The following is a 13,144-nucleotide window of genomic DNA, read 5'->3' as shown; positions in this document are numbered from 1 at the left end:
GTAATTTCCAGAAATAGGACTGTTCACTGGAAAATACTCTAGACATCTCCGAACTTTCTAAAAATTTCATAAAGCTTCCTGAACTTATATATATATATATTTATAATTTTGCCCTCCCGCACCCAAGTTTTTTTAAAGTGCCGCATCCCCGCACCCATGTGACAGCCTATTGCTTTAAAGCTTGGGCAGCTAGCGCAAACTGTGGTGTAGCAAGAAACTAGATTGAAAAATAGGGAGAAAAAAAGAGACAACAACAACAAACAACAACAACTACGCCTTCATCCCAAAACAATTGGGGAGAAAAAAAGAGAGAACCGTAAATTATCAGATATAATATTCATGACAAGCCAGCCTAATATCAGGATAACTGCGGTATGCTGAAGTTGGCTGCGTATGCTGGAAGCCTGGAACCGAGATTTTTTTGGCATGGCCTATAATATTTCTTCTTCTGGTGTAAGAATTTCCAGTTATACTATCTGTTTTAGTCAATAAAACCGAAGGAATATTTTACCCAACATCATATGCAAAGCGTAAGCATCATTCAGCATGGCTGTGTTACATACATCATGCTTTGCATTGTGGATGTATTAGGCAGATCATGTGATATTGATGCCTTCATACTGGGAAAACAGAAGCATATTGAAGTTGCTGTACTGCAGAAATGACCTTTATAGAGGATCCTTAAATTATTTAATGGCTCTTAAGTCATTCACTTTGTTTCGTGTTAGATTTTTTTTGTCCTCAATTATTCCTCTCTTTTGTCTTGTTTCCCCTTTACATCCATTTTTAAGCTGTCCTTTAATCTGTTTAAACATTCCTGCACTTACAGCCCACTGGTTGTGTGTTGATGTAGCTCACTCTACATGAAACGCAACACGGAGCATGACGCACCTTACTGGAGAGGTCCTATTTGGATAAATATGAACTATAGAATTCTCTCTGCACTTCGGCATTACTCACAAGGTAAATTGGTGCATAAGTTCTTTTAGCATGTCAATCATTTTATCATTGATCATTATAATATATTAAAGGTGATTCAATACAGAAAGTGGACCGTATCAAACCCGTGCTCGAGATATATACAAAGATCTGAGGGACAATCTAATCAGGTAATGTAAACCCTTGTAAAAGAGTGACTGTTTCTCACAGAGTTCAGAGTGCTTTTGTCACCCATATATGCTTTTCTTTCTTGATAGGAATATTGTGCAAAATTATTATGAAAGTGGATACTTGTGGGAACAGTACGATCAGAGGAGTGGGAAAGGAAAAGGTGCACATCCGTTTACTGGTTGGACTTCGCTTTGCCTTTTAATTATGGCAGAGGCTTACTGATTCATGCAGTTCGTTGAGGATGGTGGGAAAGTGAAAGGTATACATCCCTTTACTAGTCGACTTCCTGCTTATTGATTACCAAAGGGTTCTCTTGATTGCATCCAGGAGATCTGGAATGCCCTTGATGTTTAATTTTGGATCTCAGTAGTTTATGCTAGAAGTTTGGAATTGGATTGTAAAATTATGGTCATTATAATGTTATAGCTTCTAGGAATTGTATCTATTTTGTGTCAATGAATTAGATTTTGTTTGATATTAAAAAACGAAGAATGTTGTTTCAACCATATTCTCCTGCGACCCGCTGTCCCTATGTGAAAAGAAAAAAATTGGGTTAATTGACTCAAACCAAAGCATGGTTTTAGCAAACAAGCAACGATGAATGCATCTGCAGGTTCAGATTATGCAAAAAGTACTTTTAAACTTTTTTTTCCTCGGCACCAGCCTTGGTGGTTTATTGATGGAAGTTGGCATTGCCTATTGTTCATGTATTCGACTAAGCTATTACCAGAACTGGAGATCGAGAGTGCTATTGGAAGGCCAAAATCAAATGGGAGTAATAGCTGTCAGCTATTGCAAAGCTAAAAACTATGAAATATCCTCCTGGCTGACCCACCGGATTCTCAACTTCACCATTGCTTTGATTTTGGATTGTCCTACTGGCGAAACTGGCAACAAAATGGTCCACTCATGGAATAATGTTGGTACTGATCCATAACTTTTTTTATAGTCAAGCTGGGGTTAGGAAGACCCCTACCGGTTCATTGATTGTAGGTAATTATAGTAAATCTGTGTACAAAATCACCCATCCACGAGTGGGTTCTAATCTGGAGGTGATCCTTCCAAGTTTTGAGCATGCCGCCTCCTAGCAAGTTCAGCTAAATATCTACCAAAAAATCTGATTTACAGTAAGTAAAGCGTACCTGGACCCTGTCAAAACTGTACAGAGAGTCTACCAAAGATGATGTTTGTTCTTTTTTGGTCCTTGTCCCTCCAAAATCCGGATAGTATCGCTGGCTAGGTTTGCTCGGCCTATTTCAAGAACAACTTTCCCTGTTATCCTCTATTCTTTGATGATGTCCACCCATGTACACCATTCTCTATCCTCCAACATACCTTTAGTGAAACAACCGGCTTTAACAAAACTGCCATCAGGACTGTGTACTATGCAATCCACATGCCACACTTTCTTATAAATGTTGTTAATATTCAGCTTCATCCATCTCTTAGGGGAGGGTCCCATGCACGTAGAAATCTCCATCTTTGAGCCACCGTTGAAGTTGAGTTCTTTAGGTTGGTCATTATTTGTTCTCTCATTGTACGTATGATGTGCTGTTATATCTGTTGAGTTTTTGGTGAGACCTCAAAAATGAACTCATTTCGAGCTCTTCGTAGCATCCATATGATAGTGGAAGGTAATCTCCCAGTTGACTTGGATCAGCTTTTTCTTGAATCTTCTTCCTGACCACCTCTCCAAATCCTCCTTTACACTAGTACCTGGCCTTCATTTCTTACCAAAGAAATTAGCTATGGGCACGTTTGGAAGAGAGAAAAACTCTCACAGGAAAAGAAAGTTCTGCTTACGAGAGTTTTTGATATGAGAAGTTTTCTAAAAGAAAGTTTTTTGCTTGTTTGTGTATCATGAGAAAAATAGAGTAGAAAAATGTAAAAAATGAGAGAGAGGTGGTGATGGTGGTGGGTGGTGGTGAGATAGCTGGTGAGATGATGGGTGCTAGTGAGATGTGAGATGGGTGGTGGGGAGTGTAAAAATAAATTCTCTTGGTAAGAAACATACCTCCACCTCTTCATGGAAGAATGTTTTATATCAAAAAGTGTACTTTTTAGAGAAAAAAAAAGTCTCACTTGGAAAGGTCAGAAAATCCGTACAGATTTTTCATCTTGCATCACTTTTCTTACATCTTTCTCGCTTCCAAACGTGCCCTATGTGTCACCCAAGGGCATCTGAGGAAGAGATGTGCCTCGGTTCCCTGCTCCCTTCTGAAAAGCTGTCATCTACTGGCTATCTGGAAGCCTAATATTTTCAAACTTTGAGTTAGCAACTTACCTTTCATTGCCAATCTCAAGTGTTATGATCGCACGTGGAGGGGCTTTTTTGTGACATACCTTCTTGAATAGGCCATTTTGTTGCCCTTTACTTATACAGTCCCACACTCTTCGAGAATCCATCCACCGACTTCCATTGGATCTCATCTTTAATCCTTGGGTGGCATACCTTCTTGAATAGGTCATTTCACTGCCCCTTCTTCCTTATACGGTCCCACACACTCTTCAAAGACAATCCATCCACCGACTTCCATTGGATCTCATCTTTAATCCTAGGGTGCCATACTTGTCCCTCAACTTCCTTCATGACCGGAGGGAGCAGCCTTATTCTAATGTCAGTAAGTTTCATGTGTGATGGTTTTTAACTTTTTATCAATAATCTCCTCAATATGAATACGCAGTGTTATATAATTTTTTTTTTGTTGAGAATTCATGGGCAGCTATTGAATAAGAGGTCCCCTCTCCATCCAGGGGTCAAACTAAAATTTTGTTTCATTTTCTCCCATGACAACTCAGTGTATACCCTCCAGAAGTTCCACTGCTCCACTTCTGATTCCCCTCCACCCGTGAGATACTACTTGGTTCTTTTGAGGTACCCATGTGAATTCCTTATTTAAATATTTGGTTTTCACTAGCAGAATGCATGGGCTACCCTCATTGTGACATAGCCTCCAAGCTAGTTTTGACAGGACAGCATTATTGGTATCTTCAAAGCTTTTAACCTCAAAGCCCACCTCTTCATTGTTGGCTTACACACATGTTCCCATTTCAGATGTGTATGTTTGTGGTGCATGTCATCATACCATAAAAAAATTGGCATAATCATCTCCATCTCTTAGATGGTGGCAGTAGGAAGACAAAATATTACACATTCTATTTTTTAATACCCTTCTGATTGGTGGAAGTTCCAAGGATGCCACTGGAACATTCTTAACTTGCCAACCACTCAACTGCTAAATTTGAGCGATTCTTACTTGAGAGAAATTACAAGGAACAAAAGTGTTTTTTCCTTGTTGACCTTTAGACCAGACTGCCTCTCAAAAACCCTCAACAGTGATAAAAAATTCTTATGGTGTTACCCGTGTCAAGCAAGAAGAATAAGACATCATCAGCATAAATGGTGTCATTTAAGCCTTTCACCTTGAATTGAGCTATGTTGATGTGATTTAGTCTTTTAAGCATCTTCCTGAAGAAGTTCACCACTGACTTGCAGAGATCTCTTCCCACTATGTTGTACCATTTTCTTTCAGGACCAGGGACACACTCAGGGTCTAACTCAAAAACTGCTTGGTGAACCTTGTCCACTTTTACCTCTGCGTTCAACATATCATTTTCCTCCTCAGTCACCCTAGGATCTGACGAGCCCTCAATCCCTTCTTGTGACAGCTCTTCCCCAAAAATTAGATCACTGAAGTAAGCAATACCCTCCCTTTTGATTTCCTCCTTGTCTTTGGCTTCTGACCCCATCCTCCATAATAATGGGACAGATATTTCTTTTCATGATATTCTTATTCACCATGGCATGGAAATACCTAGTATTCCTATCCCTTTCTTTACATCGTGATTTTTGCTTCAACATCTCTTCCATTTGATACAAGGTAAGGAGTTTGTCTCACTTATGCAATTGCTTTCATCTCCTTCTTCCAGGTCTCTCTCTCTCTTTGACAGCTCTCTAGTTCCTCCCCCAATGACCTTGATTGGGAGTGGGATGAGTTCTCTATGTTCCATTTCCTCATTTCTCTTTTAATTGATTCAAGCTTCGCTACTATTCTGTACATGGGACATCCACTCTCCCTCCTCTCCCAACAGTTTTTTTATTATATCTTCACATCCTTCTTTTAAGGGTCCAGAAACTGAAAATTTTAAAGGACGACATAATTCAGTGTCATGCTTGACTATATAGCAGCAACCCATTGTGATCTGAGATAGTTCCGGGAAGAACCCGCACCATCGTGTTAGGAAGGCTATTGACCCATCGATCATTCACCAAAGCTCTATCCAATCGGCCTGCCCATTCTGCCAGCTTCCATAAGCCTGCGTCGGTTTATCATCTCATTAAATTATTGTGAGTTCAGGTGGCCCATATGAGACCCCTGTCTCTCTTCGATAGCCCTGGTGGTGTTCCAATCGCCCAATAACACCCAAGGTTCTTCTCTCGGGTGCTGATCTAATAAAGCCCACAACATATTCCCTTGATTTGTGTCGTTCTGGCCATACACTCCACAAGCCATAACCAGATCGCTCCCCTGCTCCACAGACACACTACATGGACTCCACACCCCACTGCGCCAATTGAGGATCTCCTTTTGAATGGTGGGCATTAGCTCTTTTGTACTTTTCGTTTCCAGCATAAAAATTGCGTCAATTCAATGATATTTGAGGACCCCTGCAATGTGTTTGCAGGCCCATCGCCTACCCAGACCCCCAACAATCAAAGACATTATCTTCGTGGATATGGGTTTCCAAATCCTGGTCAGTTAGACTGACTACCTCTGTTCCCGAGAGCTTCCTTTGAAGTGTTACTCACTGCCTCAACTTCTGCCGATGTTGGACGAATATCCACGTTGTTGGATTTTTCATGGGACGGGAGATCACTGTCATCCATGTTCCCTCTCTCCTTCAACACATCTATACGGGTCAAGGAGAATTTTTTTCCTGAAATGGGGTTGAAACCCTCTTGTAGACCCCCGGTTCTCCTTCCCTATAACTTCTTTCCTTCTTGGGTTGGTTGGGTTTTCCAATTAGGGATGGCAGTGGATCGGGGCAGAGGTGGGGAACAAGGTCTTCACCCTCGCTCCATCTCAAAATCCTAACTTTCATATCTGCCTTCATCTTCACACAGGTTTGATTTTAACCTCCGTCACTGCTTCTATATCCGTTTCATGTCTTTCGTCCTGGGACCAAACGGGCCGAGGCTCCGTTTTTTCTTGATCCACTGTCATATCACTAAAAGAAAGATGAGATGGGGGTGGGGGCGGGGAAAGCGTAAGTCCATCCCCGAACAGGTTTTAATTTTAATCTCTATCCCTTTCCGTTTCATGTCTTGGATCTCTGCCACGTAGCAGCCTGCATGCAAGAGGCCCTTGTACGCATGCTACCTTCTGATCCTTCCCTCTTGATTTTGAGGTTTGGCCTACTTGACCATGACTCTCCGTGTCCTTCCCAATAGGGATACGACCCTCGATCGGCTCCGCCGGAGCCTCAGCATCTCCGGGGACCCGTGAATTTGGCGAGCGTCCTCCTCCGTCTGTCGATTTTTGTAGGCTGTGTTTCTCTGTTTCATAATGCGTCACCCCCGGTGTCTCAAAAAGCTACCCCTCCACTGCTTCTTGTTCATCCCCGTGCAAAGGTTGGGTGCCATGGAGTGCTCTTCGGCCCCCATCGTTTTATAGGGTTGGTCTTCCTCCGATAATGCCTGGAAGCGGTTCATCGGCCTCTTCCTCTAGACTTCTCGTCGTTGCTTGGGAGATTTTCGAGTCACCGTGACCTGATGCCACCCCTCATCATCGCGTTTGCGGCTGTTTTCGGCCATCGCCGGGCGACTCCGGCAGAGATCCGAGGCGTGTGTGATCGCGCCGCAGAGACTACAATATCTAATGCTACTCTCATAGAGCACCTCCTGTTGAAAAGTCTGGCCATTCTCTATAGCGATTTCGACAAAAGGTGTTGGCCGAAAGTTTAGGGTAACGTCCATTCTTAGGCGAGCGTATTGCACTCGTTCCCTTGTTCGACAAGGTTTGCACCCAGAGCCATCGCAATCCCATCAAACACAACTCCACCGATAATTCCGGCAGACGGATCCAAATCGGCACCCTCGACTTGCCTTCCAGCCTCATCGGTTTACCAGGCTTTCATGGGTTGCGCCCGACGACTCTCCACGCTCTGTTTCGAGTTATATACCGCAATTGCTCGTATGTGCTCGTCTGTGCTCGCCGTGATGAGGAATAGGCCGTCTTTAAACGTTGAGAATGTAATCCCTTTCAAGCTCGCCCAATGCTTTTTTAGCGTATCAATCCATAGTTCATGCTCTTGTCTGTTAGGCTTTCGGGAAATCCAGCTATTGTCGTTAATCCCATAGGTTAGAGTAAATGCAAGTATCGACTCACCGGAATCTGCATCAGAGGGCGGGGGCTTCCTTGGTCGGCCTTCACCACTTCCACTGCAAAATGTAGGGATGGCAGTGGACCGGGGGAAAACGCTCTCCTGCCTCTCTCCCCGTTTTGACCGGGGATGGAGGACATGAAACGGGGAAGGAGGCGGGAATGGACTTATGCTTTTTCCTGCCCCTTCTCGTCTCCATCCTGATCTCTGCCTGGCCTCGCCCTGCCATGTCTCCAATCCTTGGGATGGCAATGGATGGAGGAGAAACGGAGTCCCCCTCACTTCTTTCCTTTTGAAGGATGGAGGACATTAAACGGGGATGGATGCAAGAAGGAAGGTTAAAATCAAAACCCATGTGAGGATGAAGGTGAAGATTTTGAGACGGGGGCGGTGGTGGTGGAGACCTTGTCCCCCAGTCCACTGCCATCCCTAGTAAATTGCTGAGGTTAAATATGTCCCCTTGTTACCACGTTTGCCCATGATCTTTGCTCATGGCTCCGTTCCGAATCCGGCTTTGATGCCTCCACTCCATGCATAATGGCTGATTCATCTTTCTATCTTTCCGGCGGTGGAGGCCACTCCTCCAGGCCCTTACAGGAAGATAATAGATAAGCCAAAACCTTGATCTTTGCCTTAAGATTCCAAGAATAACGAGTTGCAGCACACAACGATGTCTAAAATTCATGTTTATAGTAACTTTTCTTCTTTTCTCAAAAGAAAATTGTTTATAGGCTTAGTAGAGTCCTTTGGACGAGAGTTGCAAGAGGAGTTTGTGACGCACCATGCATCCTATGTTCGGCGCTGTCATTGATATGGAAAATTAGTTCAAGGTGATGCGTGCTCCAACCATAAGGGCGTGTTTGATGGTGCCGAAAAACATTGCGGGGGAAATATTGGTCTTTTGATGGCGTGTGTGGGATCCTTGAAAACCAAAAGTTTCTCTCAAGGGTAAACTTTTGGCACCATCAAACGTTAGGGCATGTTTGGAAGCAAGAAAGATTCTCACAGGAAAAAAAAAATGCCTATAGAAGTTTTGATATGATAACATTTCTAAATAAAAAAATTTCACTTGTTTTTGCATGACCAGACCCCAAACCAACCATTGTTTAGAATTGGAGATGAGATCAAATCATAATTGACCCAACTCATATCTGACCCGTTTGTATCCATACTTGTGATAGGTAAATAGCTAACTGGATCCTTGTGATAGGTAAGTAGGCATTTGAATACTTGAATACGTAAGTTGGATTTTGATATTAAAAGATGTACAGTGCACATTAAAGGATTAACTGTGGTTTATTTGCACTTGCAAGCTAGAAGTTCATATCACTTTCTCTCTATAAATTAGACATGGCAATCGTAATCCCTGTAGAAAGTAAATGATAAGAACCTACCTTCTTTGAAGATTTGGTTTTTTTGACATGAAATGTCCCTCATTGCTGGATAGCAGTTACTTTCTTGGTTTTCAACTTTTACATGGGAAAAAAACTAGTAACGGCTAATAGTGAACCCACAGAGAGAGAGAGAGAGAGAGTCTAGCATTTTCACAGGTAGTCTAGCTGAACAGAAGCAGAAACCTTTAAAACAACGGAATCAGCACTAGGTACATCACATTTCTCCAAGAAATGTTTCTAAAATACATGATGCTGTAAGCTGCAAAATAACTCTACAATTTGCTACCGTTGCATACGAGAATGGATGACACTAGAAAGACTTGCTTAAGTACAATAAAGCGTTTTGCCCACATCCTCGATTTTCTCTTGGTGAGAAAATTCAGCTACGATCCTCAAGTTATGTGTTTGGACTTGGTAAAGTTCAAGCAGATTCGATATCACCATTTTCCAACATTTCTGTATCTTCAGACATAATGATCTCCATATTCCTCATATCTCGCTTCAAAACCACCCCCAACCTTGCAATGGCTTCAGTTTGCTGTTGTAATACCTGATGTCAAACAATTAAAAAATAGAGTGAGAAGCCAGCAGTTAGGGTAACTAGAGGGATGATAATCTCACATCCTGCATATCAGAAAGACTCTGCTCATCTATTTTGGTTGACCCAGGAAGAAGCGCAGAACTGCCAACCCCAGCATGCATCCGAGAAATAGTCAATAAATTTTGAACCCTACTAGGTAGTTCTGCTCCTGACCCTTTCAGCTGCAATATTCAGTTATATTTCAAACCTCCAACCTTAGCAGAAAGTACAAAGTATACTAAAAAAGGCGTAGGTAAAATTAGCAGCTGAGGAGAAAAAGGAGGTACCTGTCTTGCCAATGCATTTAGTTTTTCAGCCAACAAAGTTTCACCTTTGGTCAGAGGCACTCGAAATCCCTTCCCTTCCAAAGCCTCTATTATTCTCATCATCTGCATTTTAGTAAGGGTCCAAGGGCCCAAATAAGTGCATCAAATATATCGATATCACTTTCAATAACTTCAACATATTTTCAAAAGATTTGTGTGCTTGTTTAGTCAATCCAATGGTGGCACCAATCATCGTGTTTAAACTTGGATAAATCTCAAACAAGCTTTTCTGTCTAATTTATTAAAAAACATCAAATTAACATCAGCCCAAAAATCTGAGATGTTTCATTCAGTTCTGCAGGTAACCAATGATTGACGACATCAGTATAGGCCTGCAAGCATGCTGTTGGGAATTAACAGGGGCACCCTAAAGTTGAATCCTTAGTTGCTATGTATTAACCACTAACGACAGCAACATGTCTTCAGAAAGTTGTCTCATGAATGCTTTTTAAGTACATGAGTATATGTGTGTGTGTTCCATGACAGCATCTTTTGAAGTCTATGACCACCAACATGATCCTACAAGCTCCTTCCCTCAGGCTAATCCAAGCAATAAAACTATACAGGCAAGATTATTTTTTCTTTTTTCCTTTTTTTTCAATAAAGATGTTAAAGTTCTTTTGGTGGCTCAAAGCAACAAATAGTATATATATATATATATAATCATGTTGTGTGTGACTGCAAATCAATTTATGCTTAAGAGAAAAATTGTTGTGGCTTCCAGAAATGATTGAGATTGATGAAGATTCATGATCTTAAACTTACACTAATTAAGAATGACATGAGATAAATAATGGCTTAATTAAAAGGATGCTTTTAATATGTTCATATTTTGCACTAGTACAATGTGCTGACCCAATCTTCCAGCAATAGGAACAGCTGGTTCGTTCTAAAAAAAAGGAAAGAGTTGCTTCAAATGCATCGATTTGAGACATTTCCCACTGTTCTTCCAGATGGCAGAAACTTCAGCGAGAGTTTCTATTTCAATGGTCCAGGTTTTTTTTTTTTTTTTTTTGGGGGGGGGGGGGGGTGAAATCGGCCTCCAACTTACTATGACAATGATTATTATTGAAGAAGCACAAATTAGAAAGGTGTAAATTTGAAACATATCTCACCCTCAAAAGGCTCCTTTGAAGTCCTTGCTCTTTTTGCCTCAACCTTTGAATCCATGGAAGAGTGTCTGCTAGAAAATGCCTCTGAAGCTGCATCATATAACAAGCACATAAATAACTAAAAAATAAAAACATAAAGTGATATAACTCAAAGCATTCTGCATAATAAGTACAATTCCACGCCTGCCGCAAAACCAGAGCTTGCTTGTAACAGTAGAATAGTGGCAGGCAAAAGGAATGCCCAAAAATTGTGCCAACTTGGTTGATTCTTTTAATTTTTGACCAGATGCGGGAAAAGAGCAGAAAGGCAGGTTGGCAGCAAATCGGTCCCTAAACACACCAGTCTGCTTTTTACATGGCTCCGGTGTCTATACTAAATGAGTTGCAAAAACGAACCAACTTCACATTTAATTGTGTTGTCCGAAGTCTCTCGCTGTCGGAAGCTAATGCTTCATCTTGCAGCTGCACCATCAGAAAGAAACAGTTTAAAAGCTTACTTTCAAAGCATGAACTATCAACTTATAAACAAACCGCAGTTGTATGAATGGTAAGAAATAAGAAGAATCGCTTAAAAACTCATGATTATCCCATGAATTAAAGGCAACCATGAATGCACGCTTCATGCTAAGAATTGCCTATTCTCTATTGATATGAAATCTGTAACAACCCCCCTTTCCAAATCCAAAAGATTGCTTAGAAGAGTTAAATACACTAATATTATGGAAATAACAGGAACATAAACTTACCTTCAATCTGTTAGAAAGATCCTTGAAGCCTTGTACGAGCTGCGGCCATAGTCGTTCCCGGTCCGAGCTTTCCATCCCTTCCAATTTCGCCATCGCCTCCGCCCACATTATCTGGCACAATTATCTAAACTCAGAAATAAACTATGAACTTAGGATGGGGAGTAACCAAAAAAAAAGAAGGGAAATTCAACAACTACCAACAAACAATATTTCACAAGAGCATGAGAGAGATACCGACGTCCGATATACCGACGGGCTTCGCTCTAAACGCTGGATCAGTCACACTGAACAACAAATGCTGAAATCAACACATGAGATCCTTATAAACCCATGAACGATCGGAAATCTTCGGAACCCAAACTCCCGAAAAACAAAAAACGCGATAAAGGGAGGAGAACCAATAAAACCTTGAATGCATATTTAGTGTTTCCAGGTTCATCCTTGTAAGCATCGACAATGGCCTAAACATAAATCAACGAACGATAACATCATGAAACTCGATCGAATTATCAAGCACAACGACAGAGAGAGAGAGAGAGACCTGGATGTCCCGGTCGGCGAGAGAGAAGGGAAGAGGGGCGACGGGAGCCATCTGGGTCGTCAATTGGGCGCCGGAGAACGCCGGCGCCGGAGTCGGGAAGCTGAGGGAAGGAGTAGGCTGCGGTTGGAAGAAAGGGAAGGACTGAGGCTGGGAAGAAAACGGGGAGGCCGTCGCCGGAGAAGAGAAGAGGGTGGACCCGAACGACGGGGAGGAGAAGGCGGGATTGGACGGAGTCCCGAACGCCCCCGACGAAGATCCGGCGCCGAACATCCTCTCCGGAGATCACCACCAACACCACCACGAAGAAAAGCGGATCAGAGGGAGAAAAAAACCCTAGTTCAACTATTTTTTGGGGGGAAAACTCACGGAGGAAAAATGGGTATATTTGTAGGCTGAGACGGGAAGGGCAATACGAGTCTATTCCACCAATAGTGACTCGGAAATGAGGATCGGAATTTGCGAATATCGGGGTTTCAGTTAGTGGGTCCAGGGACTGTGAACTGGTCGAGTATCGGAACCATTAGTTCACAAACAAAACCTGACCCTCCGGGAGGCATCCATACGAGCCGAGCTTGGCATGTGCAAGGTAGGCTCGTTCAAGCAACTATCTGTACAGGCAAGCCTGAGCTCGGTTCGAGCTTGAACCACTGGTGTTCAGGCTCGGCTCATGCCGAGCTGGCTCTGAAGCTCATCTCGAGTCAGTTTTTAGCAGGATGCACACGGTTGGGCTTGAGCCGGACTTGGCATGTACAAGCTCGGCTCACCCCAAAAAACAAGATGTACAGGCTCATCCCAAGCCTAAATCGAGTTGAGTTGAGTTTGTACATGCCAAGCCTAGGTCAGTGTTTCACAATGAGCTGGCCTGGGCTTGGTCCATGGCTTGGTTTGGGCTCAAGAGAGAGAGAGAGAGAGAGCTCTCATACTCACCACTGGCGAAGCGCCACTGCCTTT

The 13,144-nt window shown here is 42.5% G+C and overlaps 2 protein-coding genes across 2 annotated transcripts in view; one reads left to right on the top strand and one right to left on the bottom strand.

Moving 5' to 3' along the window:
- The window catches only part of LOC149840580 (mannosyl-oligosaccharide glucosidase GCS1-like), a 58,373-nt gene extending 56,760 nt beyond the window's left edge, over positions 1–1,613 (top strand). Inside the window, exons 21-23 of the mRNA XM_090003214.1 lie at positions 854–963; positions 1,046–1,109; positions 1,197–1,613. Coding sequence (XP_089859340.1) covers positions 854–963; positions 1,046–1,109; positions 1,197–1,332 — 310 coding nt within the window. The 3' untranslated portion in view covers positions 1,333–1,613. The remainder of the gene's footprint in view (positions 1–853; positions 964–1,045; positions 1,110–1,196) is intronic.
- Positions 1,614–9,068: 7,455 nt separating this feature from the next.
- On the bottom strand, positions 9,069–12,531 carry LOC149840579 (nuclear pore complex protein NUP54-like). Its single transcript, XM_090004476.1, has 9 exons — positions 12,194–12,531; positions 12,060–12,113; positions 11,891–11,950; positions 11,653–11,763; positions 11,303–11,368; positions 10,910–10,996; positions 9,756–9,857; positions 9,510–9,650; positions 9,069–9,438 (listed from the first exon to the last, which is right to left on the bottom strand). Exons 1-9 carry the CDS (start codon positions 12,461–12,463, stop codon positions 9,310–9,312), a joined length of 1,020 nt encoding a protein of 339 aa, XP_089860602.1. The 5' UTR covers positions 12,464–12,531; the 3' UTR covers positions 9,069–9,309.
- Between the last annotated feature and the right edge of the window lie 613 nt (positions 12,532–13,144).

The sequence above is a fragment of the Nuphar pumila genome, chromosome 4 (genome assembly GCF_984573655.1).
Source record: "Nuphar pumila chromosome 4, dmNupPumi1.hap1.1, whole genome shotgun sequence".
Taxonomy (NCBI): Eukaryota; Viridiplantae; Streptophyta; class Magnoliopsida; order Nymphaeales; family Nymphaeaceae; genus Nuphar; species Nuphar pumila.
Note: the sequence above shows the minus strand (reverse complement) of the source record. Positions and strands in the feature narration are given on the sequence as shown.